Raw genomic sequence first — 26,927 nt, forward strand, 5'->3', positions numbered from 1 at the left:
AATCTTCCTGGAAAACTAACAGCAGGTCAATGATGCAGGCCGTTATTAATGTGCAAATTGGCCCGCAAGTTCAGGGGATGAGGGAATACGCTGCGAGTTGGGAATCTCTGGAACTTGCTGGTTGATTTACGCCGTTCAGCTGATTGTGCCAAACGGCATCTCAGTTTAGATACAAGGAGATTGATGTGTGTGAGAGATACACGTTCACAATAGGAAGAACTTTGACTTGTTGATCAGGATCAATAACTTTCAAAGCAACAGGTCAGGAAAGCAATGGTAGAATTCTGAAATTGAAGCAGAAAATGCTGGAACGGGAGAGCGGGTCAGCCAGCATCTGAAAGAGAAAAATATTTCAGGTGGGCGCCTGCATTAGAAACCAAAACGTTACCATACCATTCTCTTACAAATACGAGCCTTAAGGATCACAAAAGGACAAGGCAGTCATAGTAAATCAAAACAAATTGATATTGTTCCAGAAAATTGAAGGCAATACAGTTAAATCTCATGAATGTAGGCCTGCCCGAGGGACAGTGCATTGGTGGACACTGATGCTTGTGGTATAAGAGTAGATTCTTCCTTACAATTCTCCATGTTAAGTTCTGACATCTGTGGAGCAGTTGGCCACAGGTGTCCCACTTGCCCAGAGGGAGTGGGGGAAAACGAGAGGGGGAACCAGCTCACTGACAAACCCCTCTCACAAATCTCCTGCCAGCTGCTTCAATAGTAACACTTTCAGAGGTATGGGCACAGGCCATCTGCACATACACTCTCAGAATAATATATGGTGCAAAGACCCAAAATATGGAAAGAAGTGGGGAGTCATGTTAATACAAAAAGCGCTGACATGCATCCAGTAAGTATGCTGCTAACGAAAAGGTGTTCAATAGCAGTATATATTAAGAAGTCATAGTAGAGAAAGGGAAAATTAAAGACACATTTCATTAAAGGGGCAGTCTAATGTTTTTAAGACTATGAGGTGTGCCTGTGTTTTAACAAGTTTCTATTTATCCTACAAAATGGTTCATATCAAAAGTAGACGCCTCAATTCAGCACATACCTAGATCCTGTTGATTAAGGAACTGATGATATTCTTTCTAGTCCCTGACCATTAATTTTCTTTTGTACAAACCTAATTTTCTCCAGAACAATCCAATCAGCTGAGGTGTTCTTGGTGTAGTAGACGACAATACTGGGATCGGTGTAGCTATAGCGACAAGTGCCAGACCCTGTAAGCCAGATCAGAGGGAAAAATGGCATCAGGAAAAGATCTGACTTAGGCATCAGCAACCACAGCAGTGACCTTCCGTCGCCCCCATGTTAGTCTTCAGCCTTTCATGCTTTTGATTTATGGTGAAATTATTGTCTGATTTGTGGTTAAATGTAAATATGGAATTTTGCATGATTCATGTGACATGTGTGATATATAGATAATAAATCACAATCCTGGAAAGTAATCTGTCACTTTTCCCAAGAGGGAAGACTGAATAAATTTGAAGAAATATTAGGAGCTGGTAATGCAAACGGGTTCACCTGCCACAAGAGTGGTTATTGCCATTTTAACAGCTTGGACGCATAGGCAGCTTTGGCACATCTATGAAGAGTAATAAATAATACATAGTCAGGACAGAAACCTGATTTTTGGTTCACAAATGGGTAGAAAACCATAACATGTATCGCTCGCTCAATCAGATGTAACACCTGGTTAGCACCAACGAGCACTTACTGCTGTGTTGTTCGACGCAGCTGGAAACAATACGTACACATTGTACAAAGAACAATAACCGTTTTCAAACACAGGTTAATCAGAAGCAGTGTTTGAATAACAGAATAGTGTCCTTGCACTCACTGCGGCCTAGACATGGTTCATTAATTTTATCAATGGAGTTGTAACAAAAATATTGCAGACTAAGAGCTGCATTCTGATCTGTGGATTATGAATGGTGGAGCCTAATACTACAATTGTATTGTTATTTTTTTCTGAAAATCTTTTTTGTTCCATATTTAATGTAATTTTCTTCCTCTGTTTGAGGTCCTTTCATGCCATGCAGCAATCCCCAACAAAGTGGTCAAGCAGGAAATCTCATCCCTGGCTTTCCGATGTGGTCTTTGGGTGAGGTCTCGAGCGTGGCCCAGGGTGACCCACCTGCTGATTCTCCCTCCCACTCTGTAGGGAACCACCAGGCTTCAAACTGCTATTTCTTCACAGTAGCTCAATCTTGATCCCCTACAAGTGCCACAATTTATTTCTCTCTCTGTCCATTTTGTCCCGTTACTCTTTTTCTCAGCTGTTGTCATTGGGCCCCTGCCTCCTCATGCTCAAGCCAGCAGGGTATGGTGACCAGAGTTGTGGAGTTCTCCACAGCCACTCTCAAATGTTCCTCCATCATCTCTTGGTGCAAGTGCAATTCAAGCAAGGACAGTTAGATGATGCCTCCTTCTTCCTCCCCTCACCCAATTCACCTTAATTGGGCAGCTTACTTCCGCGCAGTGCTCTACTTAACTGCCTAGCTGGGAACTGATAGCAGTTACATATCAGAAAGCAGCCTGTCAACATGAACATGGACAGCTGAGACCATAGTGGTCCACTGAGAATTTTTTAGTCAACACAGTGTGCTGGTTTCTTAAAACCAGTCACATTATAAACAAGGTGTGACTGGTGCTTGCTGTTAGCAGGCACTAATATCAAAAAAGCGCGAGAACAAAAGACATTCTGCTTGGTGATTTATTGCAGCTGGAATGATTGCTCCCTGATAAGCTTGTTTGATAGATTGACTGGCTGTAATTCCTATTAATATTAGGTGATGGTGGCCTGAAGGTATAATTAAACACACATTCACCACAGCTTTCTGACGGTAACTGATTTCTGCATGAATTATCTGACTTTACGTTTCGACAAATACTTTGCAGATGCAATGCTGTTTTTTTAAAAAAAGCTCCTTTGATAAATCTCCCTGCTCTCATTTGAACAAGGTCCTGGACAGTCAAATGTTTTAGCAGTGTAGTGATGGTCTAGAACCACTTCTTAAAATGTAATCCAAATAAATTGGGAACTTGGGCCTAGTAACCATATCAAAAAGAACAGAAACTATTTCTGTACTGTATTTTATTATAACATTCATTTATTTTCCTCAATAGTGGTATGAGGAGAGTGGAGCAGTTAGGTGCAATTTGTGCTTTCTCAGGTATTTGACATGGTCCCTTACTTTGGCTGCATTTCAATGTCTAACTGAGGATCTGACATTTGAAGGTACGATGCGCTGTCACATGAACAATATTCCAGGTTCAGGCCTGCAATTCTGTTATACCTTGTTGTGGCACTGAGCTCGGTTTCACCATCTAAAGTGATGCACATCAACTAGTTCTTTCAGTTAACAGGGGAACAAGTAACAAAGCAGTTTAATTGATAGTCATGACATCTTGATCTCAGTGCCGTCAGGGACTGACGAGTGATGGTTATATTACATCCCCAAAAGCAAATGGTAGTTAAGTCCCCCAAGAGCCCTCTCACATAGCTCCTTGTAGCTGGCTGAAGAGGGATAAATCATTGACCACCCTTTTGATCAGAGAATGGTGCATGGCAGGATGAGGTCTGAACAGAAAGGAGAACGTGGAACAAAACAAATTTTTAAAAGTTAATTGAAAAAATCAATGTGACAGGTTAACAATTTGTAAAGCCATTCCAAGGAGATTGGGTTCAAATCTATCTGGTGAGTCGCTCTAGTGCTTGACCAAATCACCAGATGAAGAGCACTCCATCACTAGACAGAAAAAGAAACTTTGCACTTTTCCCCACTGCCAGCACTGACCCGTTCACAGGCAACACCATTCACCTTCCCATCTGAAGGGAATAAATACTAAATGAAATGGGCAGATTTTGAAACTGGAAAGGAGCACTCAGTAATTAAAAGGTTAACTATCGTATTAAAGAGACATTCTGTACATTGGCGTTCCATTAATTTTGTACAAGAGGAGACATGGAATATAGTTCAAATAATTGCATTTAAAATTATAGCTCATTAGAAATTTGAAGTGCAGCTGGAGTAAGGGACCAGGTCCAAATTCCATCTATTTTGCAAAAGGATAAATGGAGCCTTGGCTGCTCCATTGTCTGCTCTTCAGGAGGAAAAAAAATACAATTAAATATAATTCTATTCAATTGTCTCCTCAATTAATCTCCATTACCACACGAAAGCTGGCTATTCAGAATGTTTCATTTAGACATGGTCCCTAAATGCCATGAAAGAATTAAGAGTTAAAGGGTCACATATATTATAATATGTCCAGATTCATCCATTATCTTCATGAGGTATCCTTATGCAGTGCTTATCTTTAATTTATTAATATAATCTTTAACATTTTTACTAGCAGTAAATATTAATTTGTGCTTTTGCATCAATAGCTTAGCATACAAAACTGAATCCTACAGCTTAATGTGAATGAGTGATTAGTTTTTATTTTTATGTAGCCCCATCTCAATTCCTTCTACACTGACATCACGTGTGCTATGCATGCTTTAGACAACACTGTAAATGAATGACTGCTGTTAAAACAACAGATTGTACTTTGATTAATCTAGGACACAACTCTTGGGCAAAATAGATCAACTGAACATAAATGGAACAGTAGAAAAAGGTAAGTGAATGAAGAAGAAAAATCTGCCTTCATTGTTATAATTTACAATGCCCCCAAATTCCTCGACGGTTCTGCCCGTCACCATATCTCCAGCAGAACCTGCTGGGAAAAGGGAGGGACCCAGTTAGGCTGCATCCTCGCTAACTCCATCAATTCCTGGTCAGCCTTGTATGGGGTGGTGAACTCCCGCCCATCCCTTACAAATCCAATGACACCACAGGGGTGCAGCCTCCCTCTACTAGTAGTTCCTGATTGCCTACCTCAGAAGGAACCCAGCATCAATTGCCCAGGGTCTTTCTCTCTTGTGCCTACAAATAGCAGATTTAAGAGTTGCAGGTAATAGGCCTGCTCTCTTGACCTTCTACACTGACAGCACTGTTTTACTTTGGGTAATTGACCCTCTCTTATGGAAGTCAGGACAGGGGTGCCTGGGAATCTGCCAAGTTTGCAGCAGCCCCCTATGAGTATAGCAATATTTACAGGGGACCACAGGAGTGTGTCAATATTGAAGGGCAGTCTACTGCACAAAAAAGTTTGAAAACCAGTGGGAAATGCCTCGTCTTCAATCTTGCCGACATCAAATGCCTTGGCTGAGATTAAAAATGCGCCATGTGAGATATTGTGGTGAAGTCTCTTCAAACTCCCTCATAGCACAGTGTTTACCAACTTGTTGCTTCAACAGGTCCCCCACAAACAACATGTATATTATTACTTTTGCTATTAAATCTCACAGGTGGAAAGTTAAAAATAACAAAAAGCTCACTCTAATATTATTTTCATTAAATTCTATCATCCACAACACCCTAAAGTAAAAACTGTTTATGAACTGAGAAAAAGCATATTTGAACAAACTTTGAGGAAAATGTTTTTTAACCAAAGAGGAATTTTCACAGATAATTAATGATTAAGATAATTAATGCAACAGCTTAATTGAAAGAAAACATTATTCCTCTGGAGTATATCCTAAAAGGAATGAAACCCATTTACATTTCTGTGTTCAACAGGTGAAGAATATTGTCAAATGCTCGTTTTAATTAAAGTGAGAGTTATTTGAACTGAAGGCTCCTACTTCATCCTAAAGATTTCAAAATACTTCCACATTTCTGCTTCAATGCCAATTGGGCTGGGTAAGTGAAAAGGCTATTATCACTTACCAATAGAGAACTGAAGAACAGACGCTGTGGTTGTATTAAGCACAACAGTGGTCTAGAAAAAGAAACAAGAGCATTACAAAAGGACCCATCTTGACCTTAACTGCTAAAATAATTGAATACGAATGCTCTTTGGCGGGTGTCTCTTCAGATGGAACCCTCTCTGACACTCCCTGAATGCAATTAAGCTTTCAGGCCAGGAATTTGGCTCTTGGCGGTGCGAGCAGCCAGACTAATTGAGAAAGCCCTGAGTGCGAATCAGAATTTCCACTCAGACCACCAGAATTGCACCCAACGCTGAAAGTGAATCTGCAATTAAATGTCAAGAAGAACATAAGGATGTAGAAATAGGAAAAGGGATTCAGCCCTTGTGGTTTACTCTGTCATCCAGATCCTATTTTCAGGCCTGATCTCATCACTTTTTGGCTTTTCCTTACCTCAAACCCATATTTTTCAACTTTCTGCTGAATCTGGGATTAATCCGATTCCTTTTTAATTGGTTCAACCGAGTCAGTACGTACTGCACAAGGCAACAATCTATTCTGTAAGTTCACAGATTCAAACCCAAAATGCTTTAAGCTTACTTTGAGGTTTCTTTATGTTATAATCCAGGTCTCTTCTGAAAAAAGCTGAACTATCATTAGGTTTACTTAGTCACCAGATTTACTTTCAGTTGAGAAATCCTGAATAATTCTTGTCATAATCAAAACCAAAAGAGTTTAAATATTTAAAGAAGAAACCAATATAATAGCATTTGTAAAAACAATAACCTAAAGTTCACTGTGCGTTTAACAAAGAAGGCTGTCTTGTTGCTGACAAGTGGGAGTACAAACTGAATATAAGTGACAAATGAAGCCAGGCGTTAATAGTCAATTAATTAGCAATGCAATCAGTGTATCTATGATGTTTTGCATCCATCTATCCCACAGGTCCTGCAATTGCTTCATTTATCATTTCAAATGGCTGCTATTCACAAGATAAATTGGATGAAACCACAATCCAGATTGCACCCAAATGCTGATGACTGATTAATCATCACTATTTCACATGCTCTTTGTGCTGTAATAGTTGTGGTTTGTGAATTGTGAGGGCAATTTTGTACAAAAAATTCTGCATCCATTTAGAATTGGATTGCAGCTGCCCAAACCCATCTGACTTGAGATACTTAACAGCTGTTGGAGAGAGGAGATCTTTAGCAATGAACAAACTCGAGCCTTTGAGTATGATTTCAACCTTGTGCATAGCTGCCTCAAAGTTGTGTAGTACAGGTCTGAGCCTTAACAAGGGTCACTACTCCAACCCACATAGCAGGAGTAAAGAGGCAAAAGGGTTTCCAGTTGAGCAGCTCATTTAGAAGCATCCTCCTGTGGGATTAGAAAAATACATTGCTCTATTTATATCATATACTGTACAACGCCACATATGGATATTGTAAACCATTGAGGAGCTGACAATTTGTTTGGCTTCTGTTTGTACAATTTGTTTTCTATTTTTCTGCCCTTTTCTCATCTCTCTCCTGAAGACACTGGGCTGGATTTTTCTCCGGGAGGAGGGGTAGCCTCTAGCCACCCTGACTCTGCCCCATTTTCCTGGGTCGCGACTATTTAACATACAGGGCTGGCTCCCAGATGGATCCCCTCTACACAGAGGGAGCTCATTGCTGCTGGGGAAGAAAATCTGGTAGCGCTGCAGCATAACATCTATTGCAAGGAGGAGGGGGATCTCTTAGAGGGGGACGAAGCTCCCAAAGATTTTTGTATAAAATTGAAAGAGAGGCTCTTATAGATCTGCGGAAGTTCCAGCTGCAGGTAGGGAGCCTAAAGAGAGGGAGACGTTCCCATTACTAGGTTCTCGCTCCCTCCTACATTGTCAGTAGTGGGCTTGCTGCCACTATCCCATGGTGTACTGCCATCCCTCTTCTGGCGGTCCCTGGGGTCAGTGGTAGTAGAAGTGGGAGACAGGGAAATCATCCGGTTTCCCAGGCCCCGCATCCCCATTGTTTATTTAATTTCAGTGGGGTGATCAAGGGGCAGGCAGCTGGGTTCCCTGCCAAGGTGAAGAGAGAGGATAATTCCCAGCAGTGTGGGCATCCAGCGGAAAGTGTTCCCACCTTCATTCTCTTCACTTTCAGGCTGCCCGATTTCAGGAGGTATATCGGAGGAAAATCCAGTCCACTAACTCTTCCTGTGGTGCAGTGGCACAGCCCAAAGTTACAAGTGGCTACCCTTCATGTGGAAACCCAGAGATTACAAGCCATTACAGCCAAACCCAATAATGTCGTCACCTGATCGCCGCAATTTCAAGCAGTGGTTACTGGATTGGAGCCAGGAGTGGGAACCCTCACTGGGTTTGTTTCCCTTCCGATGGCAGGCGCACTGAGACCACTAACAGCCCATCCCAACTGCTGCTCCAGGTGTGATCAGCTAAATTAGCACAGGCCAGGAATCGAACAGGGGGTTTTCCTGAATCTGTATGGTTCAGTACCACAAAGGTGAGCACATTTCCCATTGAGCCACTGGGGAAGCTCACAATGATTTTCATTTAATGTGTGTGACCATGAAATAGGTTAGAACTGCAGTAACTAATCATCATGCTCCTAATGATATCTGCAGAACATGATGTGCTTTGGAACACAGTCAGAATGAAGACCATTGCAGCAGTTCTAAACATATATCTAATTATTCTCCATAACCCAGGCTTTGGAAAGGAACAGAAAATTACCTTTTTATATTTTGCGACTGTGATTGCTCCTATTTTAAAAGAATTTCAGTGCTAAAATGGTTAAACTGATGATCATTAAGACTCAAGAATAGATGTGAACATAATTAAATTAACAGTAAAGCTTCAACAATAAAATGAAACCCTAACATGGAACAATTACAAATAACCTGTATGATTATTTGACAGTTGAAAATCAGCTAGAGTAATTTGAAAGATAAAGAAACACCCACACACTGCAGTCTCGTGGAATGGTAGTCCTTGGATATTCCCTTTTTCTTTAGCTAATGTGCCTCACAGGATTTTACACCTTGTCAAAAGTTTTGAAGACTTTGGGGATGAGCGAGAGTGTTTTGTTTTAAAATAATTCAATGACATGCAGACTCCCATTGCTACTTAGTAAATCTGTTTATTCTTGAACAAAGCACAACAGGTTTTTCTTACATGTTGATTATTCCTGCTGTTGTACTGCTTTAAGAACATTTGGAAGAAAGAGTTGGGGTAAAAATTGGGTAGTGCCCCCTTTGGGCGCTACCTTCGCCGGGGCGCTCCCTGAAAAAGTTAGCGCTCCCACAGCCGATTTTCCCAGTTAGCGCCCTGAGAGGGAGAAGGGGCGCTACTGGAAGCGCCCTGCGTCCCTCTTGGGGCGCTGCGAGGCAATATCACGGCGCTACTTGCCACAGTGCATGCTGCAGGCCTTCCTCCCCTTATTAAAGGGGAGGGACCTGGCGCAGCCACGTCCCGGCGCTCAGCTGGGCCACCAGGGATCGGGAGTGCCGGCACCCCGTGGGGGGGCTTCGCGAGGGCCGGGGACAGCAACGGGGGCAGGTGCTGGCAGGCGTCCAGCAACAAAAATGGCCGCCCGCCACCTCCGCTTCAACCAGTGCCGCCCCGGCCGCAGGTGGGACCCCCTGACCCCGGCTGACATACCGTCTGGCGGTAAGTCGGGGGGCGCCACCCAATGTTACAGCCGGGGTGCTGCGCATGGCGATGACGCCACCGCCGCACGGCGCTAATGGTTAGCGCCGCAGCTAACCTCCCGCTGAATTTCGCGGGAGGCATTAGTGGCGCTACGCCTAGGCGCTAGTTGATTTGCGCCCAGTTAGCGCCCTCTTCAGGTGCTAACAGGAGGCGGAAATCAACCGAATTTAGCCCCCTTAGCCCTTTCAGGGCTGAGTGCCCCATCTGACTTTCAGACAGACACCCAAACGGTTTCCCATTGTTCCTGCTGCTTCACATCATGAGGACAAGAAAAAAAGCTCCAAAAGAAAAATAAGATTAAAGTTGTTGTGCAGAGAGGAATTGCCCTTCATATTCAGTCCGGATTGGAATCATCAGACCACAGAGCTCGCTGAGGATCACTCCCTGTGTACATCAGTCCACAGAGCTCTCTGAGGATCACTCCCTGTGTACATCAGTCCACAGAGCTCGCTGAGGATCACTCCCTGTGTACATCAGACCGCAGAGCTCGCTGAGGATCACTCCCTGTGTACATCCGTCCACAGAGCTCGCTGAGGATCACTCCCTGTGTACATCAGTCCACAGAGCTCTCTGAGGATCACTCCCTGTGTACATCAGACCGCAGAGCTCGCTGAGGATCACTCCCTGTGTACATCAGTCCACAGAGCTCGCTGAGGATCACTCCCTGTGTACATCAGACCACAGAGCCCTCTGAGGATCACTCCCTGTGTACATCAGTCCACAGAGCTCTCTGAGGATCACTCCCTGTGTACATCAGACCACAGAGCTCTCTGAGGATCACTCCCTGTGTACATCAGACCATAGAGCTCTCTGAGGATCACTCCCTGTGTACATCAGTCCACAGAGCTCGCTGAGGATCACTCCCTGTGTACATCAGACCACAGAGCTCGCTGAGGATCACTCCCTGTGTACATCAGACCACAGAGCTCTCCGAGGATCACTCCCTGTGTACATCAGACCACAGAGCTCTCTGAGGATCACTCCCTGTGTACATCAGATCAAAGAGCTCTCCGAGGATCACTCCCTGTGTACATCAGATCACAGAGCTCTCTGAGGATCACTCCCTGTGTACATCAGTCCACAGAGCTCTCTGAGGGTCACTCCCTGTGTACATCAGATCACAGAGCTCTGTGAGGATCACTCCCTGTGTACATCAGATCACAGAGCTCTCTGAGGATCACTCCCTGTGTACATTAATCCAAAGAGCTCTCCAGAACTAGCTGCACCTTTAGCCAAGCTGTTCCAGTACAGCTACAACACTGGCATCTATCCGACAATGTGGAAAACTGCCCAAGTATGTCCTGTCCATAAAAAGCAGGACAAATCCAATCCAGCCAATTACTGCCCCATCAGTCTACTCTCAATCATCAGCAAAGTGATGGAAGGTGTCATCGACAGTGCTATCAAGTGCGACTTACTCACCTATAACCTACTCACTGATGCCCAGTTTGGGTTCCGCCAAGAACACTCTGCTCCCGACCTCATTACAGCCTTGGACCAAACATGGACAAAAGAGCTGAATTCCAGAGGTGAGGCGAGATTGACTGCCTTTGACATCAAGGCAGCATTTGACTGAGTGTGGCGTGAAGGAGCCAGAGAAAAACTGAAGTCAATGGGAATCGGGGGGGAAAACACTCCACTGGCTGGAGTCATACCTAGCACAAAGGAAGATGGTTGTGGTGATTGAAGGTCAATCATCACAGCCACAGGACATCGCTGCAGGAGTTCCTTAGGGCAGTATCCTAGGCCCAACCATCTTCAGCTGCTTCATCAATGACCTTCCCTCCAGTATAAGGTCAGAAATGGGGATGTTCGCTGATGACTGCACAGTGTTCAGGGCCATTCACAACTCCTCAGATAATGAAGCAGTCCATGCCCGCATGCAACAAGACCTGGACGACGTTCAGGCTTGGGCTGATCTGTGGAGCGAATGTTACCTGCCACTTAAGTGCCAGGCAATGACTAGCTCCAAAAAGTGAGAGTCTAACCACCACCCCTTGACATTCAATGGCATTACCATCGCTGAATCCCCCATCATCAACATCCTGGGGGTCACCATTGACCGGAAGCTTAACTGGACCCGCCACATAAATACTGTGGCAACAAGAGCAGGTCAGAGGCTAGATATTCTGCGGCGAGTGTCTCACCTCCTGACTCCCCAAAGCCTTTCCACCATCTACAAGGCACAAGTAAGGAGTGTGATGGAATACTCTCCATTTGCCTGGATGAGTGCAGCCCCAACAACACTACAGAAGCTCGACACCATCCAGAACAAAGCAGCCCGCTTGATTGGCACCCCATCTACCACCTTAAACATTCACCGGTGTACCGTGGCTGCAGTATGTACCATCTACAAGATGCACTGCAGCAACTCGCCAAGGCTTCTTCGGCAGCACCTCCCAAACCCGCGACTTCTACCACCTAGAAGGACAAGGGCAGCAGACGCATGGGAACACCATCACCTCCAAGTTCCCCTCCAAGTCACACACCATCCTGACTTAGAAGTATATCGCTGATCATCATCGCTGGGTCAAAATCCTGGAACTCCCTCCCTAACAGCACTGTGGGAGTACCTTCACCACACGGACGGCAGCAGTTCAAGAAGGCGGCTCACCACCACCTTCTCAAGGGCAATTAGGGATGGGCAATAAATGCTGGCCTTGCCAGCAACACCCACATCCCATAAACAAATAAAAAAAACGAACTGTGTACATCAGTCCACAGAGCTCCCTGAGGATCACTCCCTGTGTACATCAGATCAAAGAGCTCCCTGAGGATCACTCCCTGTGTACATCAGACCAAAGAGCTCCCTGAGGATCACTCCCTGTGTACATCAGACCAAAGAGCTCCCTGAGGATCACTCCCTGTGTACATCAGATCAAAGAGCTCCCTGAGGATCACTCCCTGTGTACATCAGACCAAAGAGCTCCCTGAGGATCACTCCCTGTGTACATCAGTCCACAGAGCTCCCTGAGGATCACTCCCTGTGTACATCAGATCAAAGAGCTCTCTGAGGATCACTCCCTGTGTACATCAGTCCACAGAGCTCCCTGAGGATCACTCCCTGTGTACATCAGTCCACAGAGCTCTCTGAGGATCACTCCCTGTGTACATCAGTCCACAGAGCTCCGAGGATCACTCCCTGTGTACATCAGATCAAAGAGCTCTCTGAGGATCACTCCCTGTGTACATCAGTCCACAGAGCTCTCTGAGGATCACTCCCTGTGTACATCAGTCCACAGAGCTCCCTGAGGATCACTCCCTGTGTACATCAGTCCACAGAGCTCCCTGAGGATCACTCCCTGTGTACATCAGTCCACAGAGCTCTCTGAGGATCACTCCGTGTACATCAGTCCACAGAGCTCCGAGGATCACTCCCTGTGTACATCAGATCAAAGAGCTCTCTGAGGATCACTCCCTGTGTACATCAGTCCACAGAGCTCTCTGAGGATCACTCCCTGTGTACATCAGTCCACAGAGCTCCCTGAGGATCACTCCCTGTGTACATCAGTCCACAGAGCTCTGTGAGGATCACTCCCTGTGTACATCAGTCCACAGAGCTCTGTGAGGATCACTCCCTGTGTACATCAGTCCACAGAGCTCCCTGAGGATCACTCCCTGTGTACATCAGACCAAAGAGCTCCCTGAGGATCACTCCCTGTGTACATCAGACCAAAGAGCTCTCTGAGGATCACTCCCTGTGTACATCAGATCAAAGAGCTCTCTGAGGATCACTCCGTGTACATCAGTCCACAGAGCTCTCTGAGGATCACTCCCTGTGTACATCAGTCCACAGAGCTCCCTGAGGATCACTCCCTGTGTACATCAGTCCACAGAGCTCTCTGAGGATCACTCCCTGTGTACATCAGTCCACAGAGCTCCGAGGATCACTCCCTGTGTACATCAGATCAAAGGGCTCTCTGAGGATCACTCCCTGTGTACATCAGTCCACAGAGCTCTCTGAGGATCACTCCCTGTGTACATCAGTCCACAGAGCTCCCTGAGGATCACTCCCTGTGCACATCAGTCCACAGAGCTCCCTGAGGATCACTCCCTGTGTACATCAGTCCACAGAGCTCTGTGAGGATCACTCCCTGTGTACATCAGTCCACAGAGCTCTCTGAGGATCACTCCCTGTGTACATCAGTCCACAGAGCTCCCTGAGGATCACTCCCTGTGTACATCAGTCCACAGAGCTCTGTGAGGATCACTCCCTGTGTACATCAGACCAAAGAGCCTGCAAACAACACCAATATATGGAGGTACAGGTGGAACAATATATTAATGAGTCTCCATTATAAGGGGCTCGCCAAAATAAGTACATTTTTATTATATATAACTAAAGCGAGCTTTCCTTTCAAAAGCACTTTAAATCACGTGATTTTACTTCTAACAGCCGAGTGGCAATCTTTCCCAGGATTATCCTGTGCAGACTGTCATTTTATTATTAAATAGTACGAGACTGAATCTGCATTTTCCCAGGAGACTAGATAAAGCCCTTTACTCAAGAAAGGGTTAAAATACGTGTCTTTAGCGGCAGAATCGGATTACTGGTAATCTAAATAAACCTGTCCTTGCAGTAAATGGTCTGGGATCCAAACTGAGGATTGGATGAGAAAAGTCAGATTTTATCTATAAATTTTAAGCAGTACTCATGTGCTCAAGAGTATGATGTACGGTGAATTCAGAGCCCAATCCTGGCTTCTTTCGCATGATTTGCTGCTAATGGCAGGATTATAGCACAGCCCTCACTGATCTCTACCACTCAGATCCTACAGTGGTGGTTGGTTAGAAATTCAATCATGATAACATTTTGAGTAGTAAATGGCATTTTCAGTCTCTCAATCGTCACATCTTTACTTTCACAATGTTTGCAAGAGGATTGATTGCCTCTACATTTGTAATGGTGACTAGTACTGGCCATGGGAGAATGGATTAAATCTATGCAATTAAACAGCGTTCCTGTGGATATTTGTTATATCCCCCATATTTAGTTATTTTCTCCACTTATTTAGTTTCTCCTCTACCAAGACACATGCAAAGCCCCAGGAAAGATGCCAATGCCTTCTGTGATCGGCCACTACAAGGTGTGTGATCTTCCATCGCTTCCTGTAGGAATATGTCCAGCCTATGATCTGCATCACTCCCACTATCCTGGTGAAGTTTGGGAACTCATGCTGTGGAGATCGCAGGCGGAAATGCACATCCAAACATGTGCTGAAGCAGCAACATACTGCACACGCTGTAGCCAGCATGGTTCTCCTCAAAGGATCATCTCCCGCAGTTACTCATTTTTATATTCTTATCTTATTTTAATAAAACTAAGATTACAGAGTGGCACCAACAGGATTTGAAAGCGGCTCCTCCACCCACCCTCTCAGATAGGAGTGCTGTGTTGTGCAGCATAAGATGTAAAAATAGTTTAAAGGAAAATCAAAGTATCTGATTCAAAATACATGATTAAAATATGCTTTATCAATGATTTGGAACACTGGCCATATTGTGGGTGGATTTCAAGGGTATTGGGGTAGAAATTGGTCAGTGTGCGCCCGTTTTCCTGATGTCGTGTGGAGCCTGGAGGTGCAGGAGTGCTCCTCCCAGATCCACAGCAGTCCTGATGGCCACGATTGGCACCCCCCCCCCCGCCATGGCACTTATCTGAAGGTCGCTGTTGGCGAGGCAAACAGCCCAAACTTCGTCTACTGAAATGGGCGAGCTGTCTGTGGAAACGTGACAGGCAATGGCAGCTCGCCTAAATTATTAAAGTGAGGCCCGAGGCTCAATTTTGAGCCGTTTCGGACCTCCTGGTTGGGGCGCATACTGCCTGTGCAGGGCTGATTCTGGGCCCTAAATGGGCCTGGGTGAATTTCTATCCCATTGAGTATACTGTCATACTTGAGGAATATGCACACAGTTAATGTGTTGTAAGCTCCTTTCACAACAATATCAAAAATGCCTCACTACAGTTTTCTGTCATAGCTCATTGCAGAAAGTATAAATCAATCAGCTTTAATTTCATGAAGTAAAAACTTCACATTTAAAAGCGATGTACCAGTTCTCGTGGACCATATGGCTCGCAGAATGTAATCGCATTGCCATGCATTATGATACCGCACTGGTCCCCTACCAAACAGTGGCTGCATTCGGACCTTAGAGAAATCAGACAAAGAAAGATTGCATTAATTCATACAGGATAGTTGATTACACAGATCATACAAAACAATCAAAGAACAGAAAGAAATAATATGCATTTACACAGCACCTTTCACATCCTCAGGATGTCCCAAAGCACTTCACAGCCAATTAATTACTTTTAAAGTGCAGTCACAGTTTGTAGGCAAATGTGGCAGTCATATGCACACAGCAAGATCCCACAAACAGCAAATGAACAAATAACCAGATAATGTGTTTTTAGTCGAGGGAAGAATAGTGCGATGAGATTTTTTTTTATCTCCAGCTAAGCAGACACAGAGGCCTTTGGTATCTGAAAAATGGTACTTTTGCAGTGCAGCACTCTCGTAACTACTGCATTGAAATGTCATCCCAGACTGTGTGCTCAAGTCTGTAGTGGGACTAGAACCCACTATCTTCTGACCCAAGCCTTTACAGTGCTGCCAACTGAGCCAAGTACAGGAAGTAAAAACAGTACAGAATCAAAATTAACAACCGACATTTATGTAGCACCTTTAACATAAAAAAACATGCTAAGGTGCTTCACAAATGGAGATTGATGGGGAACATAGATTCCTTCAAAACATTTCCCTCAGAAAAAAAAACTTCTGATGGAGGGTTATACTTAAGAGGATTAGCTGTCTTTCTCATCCAGATGTTCACTGACCAGTTGTGTATTTCCAATATTTTCTATCTCCAGTATTTGTGATTTGCATTCTTCTTCAGATAGGTAGAGCATCACGTGACTCATGAACACTGAAGTCAGTGGGCAAGTTAAAAGCATCTTCCAAGATAGAGGAATGCCCACATTATAGACAGGGTGTGCTATAGGATCTTTATTAATGAGGGAGCCATAAAAAAATTATGTTATATCAAAAACTGCATCAATGTTAAGCGGGAAGTTACCATAATAAAGGGGTCGAGTTGTGAGGTAAAGTGCCTTGTGGGGACACTATCTTATTTACAGGTGACTTGATTGATGACACAATGTTATCATCACATTGTAGACCGTGCATGCGGTTACAGATTTTTCTTTCTATTTTAGTTCAAATAAAAACTAAGATTATAATTGTTATTAAAAATTGTTGAAGTTTTTTTCTTCAGTAGACAGAACAGCTGAGGTGGTGTGAACTTGCAAGGGAGATTCCAAGAGGACTCTTCCTGACCATCTCCAGAATTGCACGGACGTGAAAACTCTTAAGGAGGCCGTCGTATCCCAGCCACCATTACGATGGGAGGACCAACGTGTCACCTACTGTTTCCACCATCCCTCTTTGGACAGCCAGCTTCCCAGGTTTTAAGAATGGTTTGAACGGTTCAGTTCAGAAATCAGTCAATCTCAGCAGGGCATGTCAGTGCTCACAGGGCTGACGTTACAATCAGACGAAGAAACTGCGCCTCTTCATGGTCAATCCCTTAACTATGTGCTGCATACAGCTTGCTGGGGTTTATCTCAACAAGGGCTGTCGGTGAAGTATAGTCCTCAAGTGTTTGATCCATCCTGCTCAAACGCTTTTCATAAAATTCACAAGTTCCGTACTTCGAGATACATGAACTGCTACAGCAGCATGGAATATTCTGGTGTAAGGAAAGTTCTTTGGAAGCAGTTTTTACTGTGCCAAACATATGCCACCATTAGCATTTCACACTGTCAGTCAGCTCTCCCCACCAGCACAGAGATAAACAGGAGAGTAAAAAGGAAAGGGGAAGAGGAGCAAGGCGGAGAAACAGGAAAGTAGGGGATAGAGAGAGGAAAAAGGAAGAAAAGTCAGTAACCTTATTTAGAAGACATGAGAGGTTTTTTTGTGGAGCCGGTCGTTTAAACAAAAAAGGAACACTTTTGGGAATTACTGAATAAGTTTGTTTTAGGTTTCATGTGAAGTGAGCCATGAGCAAATGTGAGCATTAAAAAAATTAAGTATAATTTTGCTCCAAAGCTTGGCTCCAGGTGTGCCCACCCTTGCAAATGCTACAAATATTTCTGGGTGAATCCGCATATGCACAAAGGCTGAAAATGTGCGCGTGTATGGGGCTGGGGCCTTTTGTGTCCACTTTAGCCCATTATTGGTGGCAAAAGTTTCAGCCATTTCTGCCCTACACTCTGGAACGTCCCTACACCTGTCCACCTTGCTATCTCTCTTCCTTACTTTAAAAGCTTTTCAACTACGCGTTGGGTTGTGTCTCTTACTTCTTTTGCTTGGCATCTCTTCCATCTCTGTGAAGCAACTGGAGGATGTTTACTACAATAAGATCACTATATAATTGCAAGCTATTGTTGATTTGCAAGATATACAAACGAAGGTGACATGGCACACACACAGAACGAAACTGCCAACTTCAAGAAGGTTTGAGTATTTTAGCCGGCCATGTGCTCACGAGTAGGCAATACGAACATAAAGCAGGTGCACTCTGCTTCATAACAAATGTTAAAATAACTTTATTGATAATGAGAGCTTCAGCTCCCCTCCAAACTACAGAGGTGAAACACTTTGTTTATATTGACAGGTACACCTACCATACGTCTGGATTCAGCTCCAATTGTGGATATGAATCAAAGTCGTCCCGAAGAATCACACTGGCACTGTGGATTTCAGCTAAGAAAGGAAATTAAGCCTAATTAATAAACAATCTATCACAAAGCAATTTACACTGAAAAATATATGCTTAGCTTGTCTAACACTGTCTCAAGAGCTCAGTCATTTTTCTTCTTAAGCGAAAGCATGAGTTATAGTCACACAATTTATATTGAGCACAATACTCTGGAGAGTCAGCCTTGCCTCTGTTTGGCCAGTGTTCAAAGCCAGTTCTTTCAAGGACAGGATGCATGCGAATATTACCAACAGAGGTTTATAGATTTTTCATCTCCATGGCAACATTAGTTTGTTATAGTTTTATTCCTTTAAAATTTAAATGAATGCTAATGGTAACTCCAAAGGATAATGCCACATAGGACATGGAAAATGACTGTGCTCTATTAGAAATTGCAGTCTGCCAAGGGATGCAGGTTGTCTTTTAGCATCTTATTATGCAGTGCTGCATGCCTACATTAGTATCCCATTGTGCTGTTCAGTCCCTCTCCTGATGCCTGTAAAACATTTATTGAGCATGGCACTGGTTATAGTCTCTTAGAGAGTTACCAGAATAACCGAGCTTGTGATGCATTTTTACGAGTCTTCCCACTCAGCACATAATTATATCAGCACAGTTTTACTTAAAGAATGCAAGTACCATTTAAAGACTGGTCTATCCTTTAAGCATATAATCTTAAACATGAGCTGCGACCTCACTTCTATGCAGGTACTGGAATTCATACAGGCAAGAAAGTAACAAGAAATGATATGGAAATTCAAACAATGAAGTCATTAATTTCATTGTTGACTATTTATGTTTAGGCAATATTATTTTTCTGAACTATTGTGATTATATTTTATATGCATTTTATGCTCATGAAGGTAAGGAACGTTAGTGTTGTGGTGTGGAACCTTTCCATTTCAGGCACCCAGTGTCAGCATTAAGTGCTTCCAGCGATGACATAGCTGGATGCAGAGTAAAACTCCCTTGTTGTTGACACAACAATCTGCTTCAGTTCATCCATAAAAGAATACCCTCTACTCCACCAGTGTGACATTTTTCTATTTCTCACACCAGGCATCCTGTGGCCTGTCTGAGTCAGATTGCTAATTTAGTGCTGAATTAGGTGCAGCACTTTTTGTGCTGTGAGACCAGGTAAAATATTTTAAAGGATTTTTAAAAAACTACTGTAATTGTCTTCCCATTCTGATGGAGCATTTCCTGTCAAAAGGACTGTGATGTGACAAATTCTAAGGCTACGACCTAGGTTGTATTAGTACACGCACAAGAGCAGTATCCTCTGATCTTTAACACGCATTCTTCAGAAGGCTTGCCATTTCTGCAGATAGCCCTGCTAAGAAAAACGAGTGTCCCATCAATCCATGGCATAGCACACTTACATATTACTAACCTGCACCACAGCATATCTGTGTACTGCTCAGCTACAACATTGTAGGCACCACAGCACATCCATATACTACTATGCGCAGCTCAAGGATTGGTGTGGGAGAAATGGGTTTCGATTCATGGGGCACTGGCACCAGTACTGGGGAAAGAGGGAGCTGTTCCGTTGGGACGGGCTTCACTTGAACCGTGCTGGGACCAGTGTCCTGGTGAATCGAATAACTAGGGCTGTAGATAGGGCTTTAAACTAAAATAGTGGGGGGGAGGGTTCAGGTGAGGGGAAACTTAGAAAGTTAAAGAGAAAGGACAAGGTAATAGTGCCGGGTAGCGATAGGGGTTATGATAACCAGAGTGTGACAGGAGGAGACAGAGCGTACAAACATAAGAGTGCACCAGCAAATAGGGTCAGAGTAGGGAAAAATGGTAAAAAGACAAAATTAAAGGCTCTTTATCTGAATGCACGCAGCATTCCTAACAAATAGAAATAAATGTGTATGATCTGATAGCCATTACAGAGACGTGGCTACAAGGTGACCAAGGCTGGAAACTGAATATTCAGGGGTATTTGACATTTCAGAAGGATAGGCAGAAAGGAAAAGGAGGTGGGGTATCTCTGTTAATAAAGGATGAGATCAGTACAGTGGTGAGAAATGATCTTGGCTTGGAAGATCAAGATGTAGAATCAGTTTGGGTGGAGATAAGAAATAATAAGGGAAAGAAATCACTGGTGGGCGTAGTCTATAGGCCCCCTGACAGTAGATACACTATGGGACAGAGTATAAATCAAGAAATAATGGGGGCTTGTAAGAAAGGTACTGCAATATTCATGGGCGATTTTAATCTTCATATAGCTTGGATAAATAAAATTGGCAAGGGTAGCCTCGAGGATGAGTTCATAGAGTGTATTCAGGACAGTTTCTTAGAACAATGCGTTGTGGAACCAACCAGGTAACAGGCTATTTTAGATCTGGTAATGTGTAATGAGACAGGATTAATTAATGATCTCATAGTAAAGGTTCTCTAGGGAAGAGTGATCATAACATGATAGAATTTCACACTCAGTTTGAGGGTGAGAAACTTGGGTCTAAAACTAGTGTCTTAAACTTAAATAAAGGCAATTACAAAGATATGAAGACATTGTTGGCTAAAGTTGACTGGGAAGATAGATTAAAAGGTAAGATGGTAGATAAGCAGTGGCAGACTTTTAAGGAGATATTTCATAACTCTCAACAATTATATATTCCAGTGAGAAAGGAAGACTCTACGAGACGGATGAACCATCCGTGGCTTACTAAGGAAGTTAAGGAGGGTATCAAATTAAAAGAAAAGGCATACAATGTTGCGAAGATTAGTGGTAGGCCAGAAGATTGGGAAATTTTTAGAAACTTGCAAAGGATAACTAAAAATATAAGAGGGAGAAAATAGATTATGAAAGTAAACTAGCAAGAAATATAAAAACAGACAGTAAGAGCTTCTACAAGTACATAAAAAGGGAGAGAGTATCTAAAGTAAATGTTGATCCCTTAGAGGATGAGACTGGGGAATTAATAATAGGAAACAAGGAAATGGCAGAGACTTTGAACAAATATTTTGTATCTGTCTTCACAGTAGAAGACACTAAAAGCATCCCAATAATAGTGGAAAATCAAGGGGCAAAAGGGAGGGAGGAACTTAAAACAATCGCTATCACTAGAGAAAATGTACTAGGCAAACTGATGGGACTAAAGGCTGACAAGTCCCCTGGACCTGATGGCCTGCATCCTAGGGTCTTAAAAGAAATGGCTGCAGAGATAGTGGATGCATTGGTTGTAATCTTCCAAAATTCCCTAGACTCTGGAAAGGTCCCAGAGGATTGGAAAACTGCAAATGTAACCACTATATTCAAGAAAGGAGGGAGACAGAAAGCAGGAAACTATAGGCCAGTTAGCCTAACATCTGTCATGGGGAAAATGCTGGAATCTATTATTAAGGAAGTAGTAGCAGGACATTTAGAAAATCATAATAAAATCAAGCAGAGTCAACATGGTTTTATGAAAGGGAAATCGTGTTTGAACAATTTATTAGAGTTCTTTGAGGTTGTAATGAGCAGAGTAGATAAAGGAGAACCAGTAGATGTAGTGTATCTGGGTTTCCAAAAAACATTTGATAATGTGCCACATAAAAGGTTACTGCACAAGATAAGAGCTCATAGTATTGGGGTAATATATTAGCATGGATAGAAGATTGACTAACTAACAGAAAACAGAGAGTCGGGATAATGGGTCATTTTCAGGTTGGCAAACTGTAACTAGTGGGGTGCTACAGGGATCAGTTCTGGGGCCTCAACTATTTACAATCTATATTAATGGCTTGGATGAAGGGACCGAGTGTACTGTAGCCAAATTTGCTGATGATACAAAGATAGGTGGGAAAGCAAGTTGTGAGGAGGACACAAAGACTCTGCAAAAGGGATATAGATCGGTTAAGTGAGTGGGCAAAAATTTGGCAGATGGAGTATAATATGGAAAAATGTGAGGTAGGAAGAATAGAAAAGCAAAATATTATTTAAATGGAGAGAGACTACAGAACGCTGCGGTACAGAGGGATCTGGGGGTCCTCGTACATGAAACACAAAAATATAGCATGCAGGTGCAGCAAGTGATTAGGAAGGCAAATGGAATGTTGGTCTTTATTGCAAAGGGGGATGGAGTATAAAAGTAGCAAAGTCTTACTACAACAGGACAGGGCGTTGGTGAGACCACACCTAGAGTACTATGTACAGTTTTGGTCTCCTTATTTTGGAGGCAGTTCAGAGAAGGTTCACTAGGTTGATTCCTGGGATGAAGGGGTTGTCTTATGAGGAAAGGTTGAGCCTATACTCATTGGAGTTTAGAAGAATGAGAGGTGATCTTATTGAAACATATAAGATTCTGAGGGGGCTTGACAGGGTAGATGCTGAGAGGATGTTTCTTCTCGTGGAGGACTCTAGAACTCGGGGGCATAATTTCAGAATAAGGGGTCGCCCATTTAAGATGGAGGTGAGGAGGAATTTCTTCTCTCAGAGGGTCGTGAATCTTTGGAATTCTCTACCCCAGAGAGCTGTGGAGGCTGTCATGTCATTGAATATATTCAAGGCTGAGATAGACAGATTTTTGAACTACATGGGCATCAAGGGTTATGGGGAACAGGAAAAATGGAGTTGAGGCCAAGATCAGATCAGCCATGATCTTATTGAATGGCCTACTCCTGCTCCTGCTCCTATTTCTTATGTGCTTATGTACTAAGCTAGAGCACAGGAGAAACCACAACACAGCTATTACTGAGTTACACCATTGGGCCAACAGGGCACACAACACTTGCAGGTACCGCTCTCCATTCATAATGGCATTTGGAAGTATTTTGTTCCATTTCTATCGTACTTGCAGATACCCCTCTCCATTTATGATACTTGGGAGGTACCTCTTGCTACATTTCATGCTTTCACCCAACACTTTCTGTTCATGCTCACCAGCTTCCAAAAACAGCCATGTGCCTCCTATGAAACAAAACTTAACCTTCTGCATGAAGTGACTTTGATACAATATACATAGGAAGCACCGTATCAAAATTTACTGATGGCATTAAAGTTGAAGATTTGGTTAACAGGGACAAGGGCTACTGAAGACTTCCAGAGGACATAGGTATGTTAATAGAATGGGAAGATAGGTGGCATATACAATGCAGAGAAGTGTGAGGTGATGCATTTTGGAAGGTAAAATAAGGAATGAGAGTATGCCCTCAATAGAAATATCTTGGAGGTGTAAATACATAGTGCAAGTGCAGGTAGATAAAGCCATAAAAGAACCACTAGCATTTTAGGTTTATAAATAGGAGCAAAGAGGCTATGATCAATTTGTACAAGGCAGCAGTTAGGCCACAGTTTTTTGTTGAGTATTTTGGGTGCCCCATTATAGAAGACATTCAAGCCATAGAGCACATACAGCATAGATTCACTAAGATGACACTCATTTGAAACCTATCTTTTCTCATTACAAATACTGACTCAGCTGCAATGTATTCCAGCAATTTTATTTTTAATCTGTTTTGCAACTTTTCCCTTTTACTTAGTACAGGTAGACTATCCTTTATCCGAAAACCTCAGGACCAGCCGTGTTTCGCTTTTCGGAAAATTTCGGATTTCAGAAGGTATTTTATAAGACTGGGAAATTTGTCGGGGGTGGGGGTCGGCGGGGGGGTCGGGGGTGGGGGTCGGCGTCGGGGGCGGCGGTGGGGGTCGGCGTCGTGCGCACGACTTACGCTGAACGAAAAAACTTTCGGTTTTTAGAGGTTTTCGGTTGTTCGGATAAAGGATAGTCTACCTGTATTTGAAAGATCTGCTCCAACTCAGTGTTGCCGGCACAAAGACCAGGCCAGTCCCTTTGCAAAGTGGTGGTCCCAGGAGGGAGGTGATGGCGACTGGGGTGCTGCATACCTGCAACAACTGTGTTCTGTTTGCAGGCCAAGGCTGTGTATAACCACTAGGAATAGACTGCAATGAGCAGGAGCCCTGCGACCCTGAAGAGCCTCACTCTGTTCCCTAGAGAAACTGTGGAAGCCACTGGTGAGGCCAAGTTAGATGGTGTGATGCCTTCAGGTGCAAGAGCGCAAGACATTAGGGGGAAAAATTGAGTCGCGCCCCCTTTGGGGCACTAACTTCGCTGGGGTGCTAAAAGTTAGTGCCCCCGCGACCAAAATTCAGCGGTAGCGCCCCAAGAGGGAAGTGGGGCACTACTGGAAGCGCCCCGCCTCCCTCTTGGGGCACTGTGAGGGAATATCACGGCCACGGTATTGCAGGCCTTCCTCCCCTTCCTACCGAAGATCACGGCCGGGGCGCTGCGCATGGCGAGGACGTCATTGCCGGCAGCGCAGAGCCGCGGGCCGCTAACCTCCCGCTGAATTTCGTGGGAGGCGTTAGCGACACCGCGCCCGGGCGCTAGTTGCTTTGCGCCCCTTAGGGCGCTAACGGTAGGCGCAAAGCAAACAAATTTTTCCCCCTAGGTTCAGTCTAGTGTGTGCGAGGAGCTGCATGCATCAGTTGTCCGAGAAGATGCTGCTGTGCACCTCAGATATCACTGCAGGGATTTGCTCAAATGCAAAGTACGATGGAATGAGTGGCATTTTCACAGCCATCTGCAGAGGATGGCAAAAGCAGTGAGGGACCAAGCACAGAACAGTGTTCTCGCAGACGTCCTGTGTCTGCTGCCATTGAGACCGTAGACATCTACTGCTGCCATACTGAAAAGACTCAATGAAAGAGCAATGATGGTGGGTGACCTTTATCCTCACTGAAGATATCCTATATATTGCTCGCATACAGCCAACTGCGCTTTCAGCTGTGGTGCCCAGTACCAGTAGTATGGTTACTGAAGGGCTAAGCAGGTGGCTTCCTCTCAAGGTGGACACACATCCTCCTGCTGCAGCCAGATACTACAAATGATTGAGAAAGTGTCCGAGAGCAGCAGATGCTGGCAGCCATTTTGTTGCTGCATATGGCTCCACCTGTTGCAGGGATATCTGGGATCCCTGAACCCAGAGGATAACAGCCATTCCCATTCCACAGGCTCACAGCACCCCACCTCTTCCAGTCAACACAAATGCTCCTCTCATTGAGGGACCAGGAAGGTTAAGAACTAAGGAAGGGGAAGCATCGGTGTAGGTAATAGTTAAGTTCAGTTATGTGCAGGCAAGTCAGTAAATTATGAAACTTTATTTTTCTTCTTTGTTTAATGCTTCAAATCTATTTGGGGGATGAAAACAATGTGGTGTGGAATGGTGGGCAAACTGCCAAATCGGCAAGCCAACAGAGAATATGCTGTTTGTGGAGCCTTCACTGTATGGGATATGACAGTATGGGATATCGTAGCTGGATGAAAGATGGTAGGTGGGTGTAGGTATTGCTTACTGGAAGTAGCTCTGAATGACAGCGTTTTGAGCCCATTTTCCTGCCTGAATATGATAATCCTCCGCCTCTTTGCCTACTGCTCCATTGCTGTCCTGCTCTTTCAGCTGCATGCTCCTCCTCTTGGATTTCACAAACAATGCAGCAGACAGCAATGAATTTGCACACCTCAGATGTGTTGTTCAGCAACACCCCACCTGATCAGTTCAAGTAATGGAATCATTGTTTGCGCATCCCAATGGTGTGCTCCACAGTGACTCAGTTGGCGACATGGGACTCGTTATATCTACATTCTGCTGCTCGGTGGGGGTTTCTAATTGGGGTCAGGAGCCACGGATGCAAAAGGTTGCCCTGGTCCAAGAACCATCTGGACATTCTCTCAGCACCTTCAAACAATACAGGATCTGCAGACCGCTGCAGAATGACAGCATCGTGGGTTCCCCCTGGATAATGCTCATTATGTGGGGTGACATTGTTGTGCTCAGAAACCACTTGCATATTAATGGTCTGATAACCCTTCCTGTTTATGTATGCATTGGGGTTGTTCTGAGGGGTCATGATAGCCAGATGGGTTTCATCAATATTGCTCTGGATCTTGGGAAGTCTGCCAGGTTGTAAAAGTTCTATGCCCTTTTCAGTTGTTGTATCCTTTCCCTGAGAAAGTGATAAAGTTGTTTCCCCTAGTAAACATAACATTAGTCACTTGCTTGATGCAGGAATGAACTGCAGACTGGCTTATCCAATACATGTCCACCTCAGAGGCCTGGAAGGATCTGGTAACATAGAACATTAAATGTCATGACGACTTTCACATCAACAGGAAGAGCTGGCTTTAAGTCAGGCATAGGTCTATCAGTGCATTTACAGTGAAATAGAGGCGTGGAAGACAGGTTTCATCTGCCATGGCCAGGTGGGAGTGGCATGGTCTGTGCACACGGGCTTCAGAGCAGTGGTGGGTGTGCAGATAGCACCAGAGATATATTTGGACTTGCAGATCATGTCCCATTATGAATTGGTCCTCTTCATACAGCAGTATGGAAGTAGATACAGCAAGTCCCATCATCCCAACCAGCCTACATGCTACACTAGCAAAATACTGCGGATGCTGGAAATCTGAAATAACAACAGAAAACGCTGGAGATACTCAGCAGGCCAGGCAGCATCCGTGGAGAGAGAAACAGAGTTAACGTTTCAGGTCGAGGACCTTTCATCAGAACTGGAAAGAAGCAGGAAATGGAGTGGGTTTAAAAGCAAGTTTAGGGGCTGGGAAATGGGGGAGGGGATGAAAGAACAAAAGGGAAGGTCTGAGATAGGATGGAAGGCAGGAGAAGTAAAGAGGCATTAAGAGATATTCAAGGCAAGAGGAGATGGTAAGAGGACAG

General features: G+C 44.1%; 1 protein-coding gene across 1 annotated transcript in view; it reads right to left on the minus strand.

The window, feature by feature from the left end:
- The window catches only part of reln (reelin), a 391,712-nt gene that overhangs the window by 241,893 nt on the left and 122,892 nt on the right, over positions 1–26,927 (minus strand). Inside the window, exons 6-9 of the mRNA XM_086010451.1 lie at positions 18,169–18,247; positions 15,535–15,631; positions 5,787–5,838; positions 1,130–1,226 (exon numbers count right to left, since the gene is read on the minus strand). Of these exons, the coding sequence (XP_085866577.1) occupies positions 1,130–1,226; positions 5,787–5,838; positions 15,535–15,631; positions 18,169–18,247 (325 nt within the window). The remainder of the gene's footprint in view (positions 1–1,129; positions 1,227–5,786; positions 5,839–15,534; positions 15,632–18,168; positions 18,248–26,927) is intronic.

This window comes from Somniosus microcephalus, chromosome 17, assembly GCF_052327205.1.
Source record: "Somniosus microcephalus isolate GS21.2 chromosome 17, FLI_Smic_1.0, whole genome shotgun sequence".
Lineage (NCBI taxonomy): Eukaryota > Metazoa > Chordata > Chondrichthyes > Squaliformes > Somniosidae > Somniosus > Somniosus microcephalus.